This window comes from Myotis davidii, unplaced genomic scaffold (assembly GCF_000327345.1).
Source record: "Myotis davidii unplaced genomic scaffold, ASM32734v1 scaffold244, whole genome shotgun sequence".
NCBI lineage: Eukaryota > Metazoa > Chordata > Mammalia > Chiroptera > Vespertilionidae > Myotis > Myotis davidii.
Window position 1 is genome coordinate 1,486,913 of NW_006294993.1, and position 3,361 is coordinate 1,490,273.

The 3,361-nt window shown below is 61.3% G+C and overlaps 1 protein-coding gene across 1 annotated transcript in view; it reads left to right on the forward strand.

Moving 5' to 3' along the window:
* HRH3 (histamine receptor H3) overlaps nt 1-1,518 on the forward strand; it is a 13,611-nt gene extending 12,093 nt beyond the window's left edge. Inside the window, 1 exon segment of the mRNA XM_015567675.1 lies at nt 4-1,518. Coding sequence (XP_015423161.1) covers nt 4-474 — 471 coding nt within the window. The 3' untranslated portion in view covers nt 475-1,518.
* Nucleotides 1,519-3,361: the final 1,843 nt, after the last annotated feature.

Genomic DNA, 3,361 nt, shown 5'->3' on the forward strand with positions numbered 1-3,361 from the left:
GAGGTAGCCCTGGGGGGCAGTGGAGGGGGCACGGCAAACTCGCCCACCTCCAGCTCAGGCAGCTCCTCGCGGGGCACAGAGCGGCCTCGCTCGCTCAAGAGGGGCTCCAAGCCGTCGGCGTCCTCTGCGTCACTGGAGAAGCGCATGAAGATGGTGTCCCAGGGCATCACCCAGCGCTTCCGGCTGTCTCGGGACAAGAAGGTGGCCAAGTCGCTGGCCATCATTGTGAGCATCTTTGGACTCTGCTGGGCCCCATACACCCTCCTGATGATCATCCGGGCTGCCTGCCACGGCCACTGCGTCCCCGACTACTGGTATGAGGCATCCTTCTGGCTACTGTGGGCCAACTCAGCAGTCAACCCGATCCTCTATCCACTGTGCCATTACAGCTTTCGCCGGGCCTTCACCAAGCTGCTGTGCCCCCACAGGCTCAAGGTCCAGCCTCACAGCTCTCTGGAGCACTGCTGGAAGTGAGCTGGCGACCCAGGCCCCTCTGCCCACACCGTGGTTTCTGGGCAGCCGCCGCCTCCTCTTCGGCCCACACTTTTGCCATGTGGCCTCTCTTAGACCACCTGCCTGCCGTGGAGGCAGCTTGGTGAGCTGGCTCAGGACCCTACTGCCTGAACTGGAATGTGAGTGGCTAGCCCTGCCACCCAAATCCTAACTCTTCCCCAGGAGGGACAATCTGGGGGTCTTAGCCACAATGTCCACCTCCCCACAGACAGTGTGGCAACCAGTGGGTCCACCGTTTGCACAGTTACTGCTTGGTGTTCTTCCCAAAGCAAGCGCGTGGCGTGTGCTCCATGCTTTCTACCCAGCAGTTTGCTCCTGCATGTGCGCGCACGCTTGCACACACCTGCACACCTTCCCTTGCTCCAGACCAGCCTGGGCTCCCGGCTCTGCAGCCATCTGCCCCTTCTTAAGCCCGGCCCGACTCCTTCAGCCCTCTTTCCTCCAACTCTCTCTGCCCCCAAAGTGCCAACAGCTTGCTGCTGTTCTCCGCTTTTCCATTCTGGGTGTTGCAGGAAGACAAAGAAGAGGAAAACACATCTGTGAACTCGATGTTCCTTGGATGTTTAATCAAGAGAGACAAGATTGCAGAGGAGCTCAGGGCAGGATTGGCAGGTGTGGGCTCCCACGCCCTCTCCTCGTGCTGCTGTTTCCGGCTGAGCTGCACCAGCCACTTCTGCCCACCCTGCCCCTGGCTCGGATGCTGGGCCGGACTGGTGGCTCTGAAAGTGGTCAAAGCCCAGATACCTGCTGTCAGCAGGCTGCCACCCCACTTCCTCTGCTCAACCCGTGTTTCCTAGGGCTGACGGTCCGAGGGCCCCGGCCCTGCCCCGAGGGTCCTGAGGCTTGCAGGGCAGGCAGAGGGACCAGGCCCGGGTGCCCAGTGGAGGGTCCGCTTCGCCACATTCCGTGCACCCGTGGCACCCTGCATGTTCCATGTCCCCTGGACCTGTTGAGCCGGCCCTGTAGACTCTGAGGTCCACAGTAAAGTGTATTTTTTTATTGGTGCTGATTCCTGAGGACTTTGTGGGCGGGGGGCGGGGGGGCTGCAGTGGGGTGCTAGGGAGACACAGGCCACTCTGGGTGTGAGACCCAGGCCTGCCCCTCCCCTGGCCTCAGTGTTCTCCTCCCAGTGGGGGACTGCAGTGGGGAGAAAGCAGCCTGGCTGGCAAACCAGGGTTTAATCTTAGTAAGGGGCAGGTGCCCAGCAGTGCCCCCCTGCTGCACCCCATCACTGTCTAGGGGACTCATTCCAGCCTTGAGAATACACCCCAAGCCCCACCTGCCACAGCCTGCCTGCCCCCAGGATGAGGTTCTCATCTTTCTTGGCCATGACTTCCATCTGGGAAGCTTCCCGGGCTCCTGGGGTGGAGCTGAGGGGCAGGGAGGGTGTGTGTGTTGGGGGGGGGCAGAGGGAGGGGAGGCATCTCAGGGAGAGAAACCATCCTGCCCAAAGGCCTGGAGGCAGGACTGGGGGTGACAATGGAGAGAAGGACCTGCATGCGCCCTGGGCTCCGCGTTGAGCAGCAGACCTCGGTTTCACCCCAGAAAAGGGGCCAGGGCAGCCCAACTCGTGAGATCCAGACTCCAGGGTGGGAGCCACAAGGGCCCTCCCTTCCCCTCCCCCTCCCAGACAGCCGCTCCTCTGTCCCCACGGTCCCACACCTCACTTCCCACACAGAGACGGTGACAGCTGGGCGTGGGTCCCAGGGCCTCTCCACGGTAGAGGCAGGCCAGTGCCGACATCGAGTCCCGCTCTGCAGAGAGAGCCGCCCGGAGACGTGAAGACAGCCGCAGCCGTGCCACCCCAGCTGACGACACCTTTATTTCCCAGGAACCCGGGGAACTCCTCCCGCTGGCACCCGCCCCCTCACACACTCTCCGTGTACCATGAAGACCCCTCTGGTCTCTAGGCAGGCCCCTCCCAAGTGACCAGAGAAAGGGGCTCCCTAGAGCAGTGATGACGAACCTATGACACGCCTGTCAACTATGGTTGCAAATATCAAAAAATTTCTATATGTGACACGGCACCAGAGTTAAGTTAGGTTTTTTCAAAATGCTGACATGCCGAGTTCAAAAGGTTCGCCATCACTGCCCTAGAGGCTGGGTGCTGCATGAGCAGAGACAGCGGACACCACCGTGTGCGGGGCCCAGAGCTCAGGGAAACCCCTGCAGGTAGATCTGGAGGCTGAGTGCTGCCTGCACACTGGCCATTGGCCACCCTGCTGGCCCCACAGGACCCAGCCTGAGCCCCTGCAGGTGCCTGTCCCTCAGCCCAGGGCCGTCCAAGTGAGGACAAAGGACTCGTTCTCCGTTCTCTGCAGCAGCAGCGGCGGCAGGCACCTCCCTGCAGACAGCACAGCCAGAGCCCTCACTGCCCCTCCGCCCAGCCCTGCTAAATGGCTACAAATTGGAGGATAAAAGCACAGGCTTTCAAGCAATTTTGCCTTCAATCTCTGGAAAGTGCTGCTCCGCAAGGGGATGGAGGAGGAGAGAAGGAAGTCACCCAGCCCATTGGGCCTGGCCCAGCAGCAAACACACACACCAGGGGGCTTTTCTCCTGAATCCCACACTGGGCCAGAGACAAAGCCCTTCACCCACCCAACCCCCTGCTGCGGATGTTTATTGAGCACCTACTGTGTGCCAGGCTGGCTGCTAGGAGACGCATAAACAAACATCTGGCAGATAAGTGGGGCCACTTCCATGAGATTGGGGGCTGCATGGCTGTAAGCAGGGCAGAGGCCCCAGAGGAGGGTGGCCCAGCTCACAACCCAAGGGAGCCTCTCGGAGGAGCTGACATCTCATTCCTTCCATATTCCCTGGGCCACCTGGCTCCCAGCGGGGCACCTGC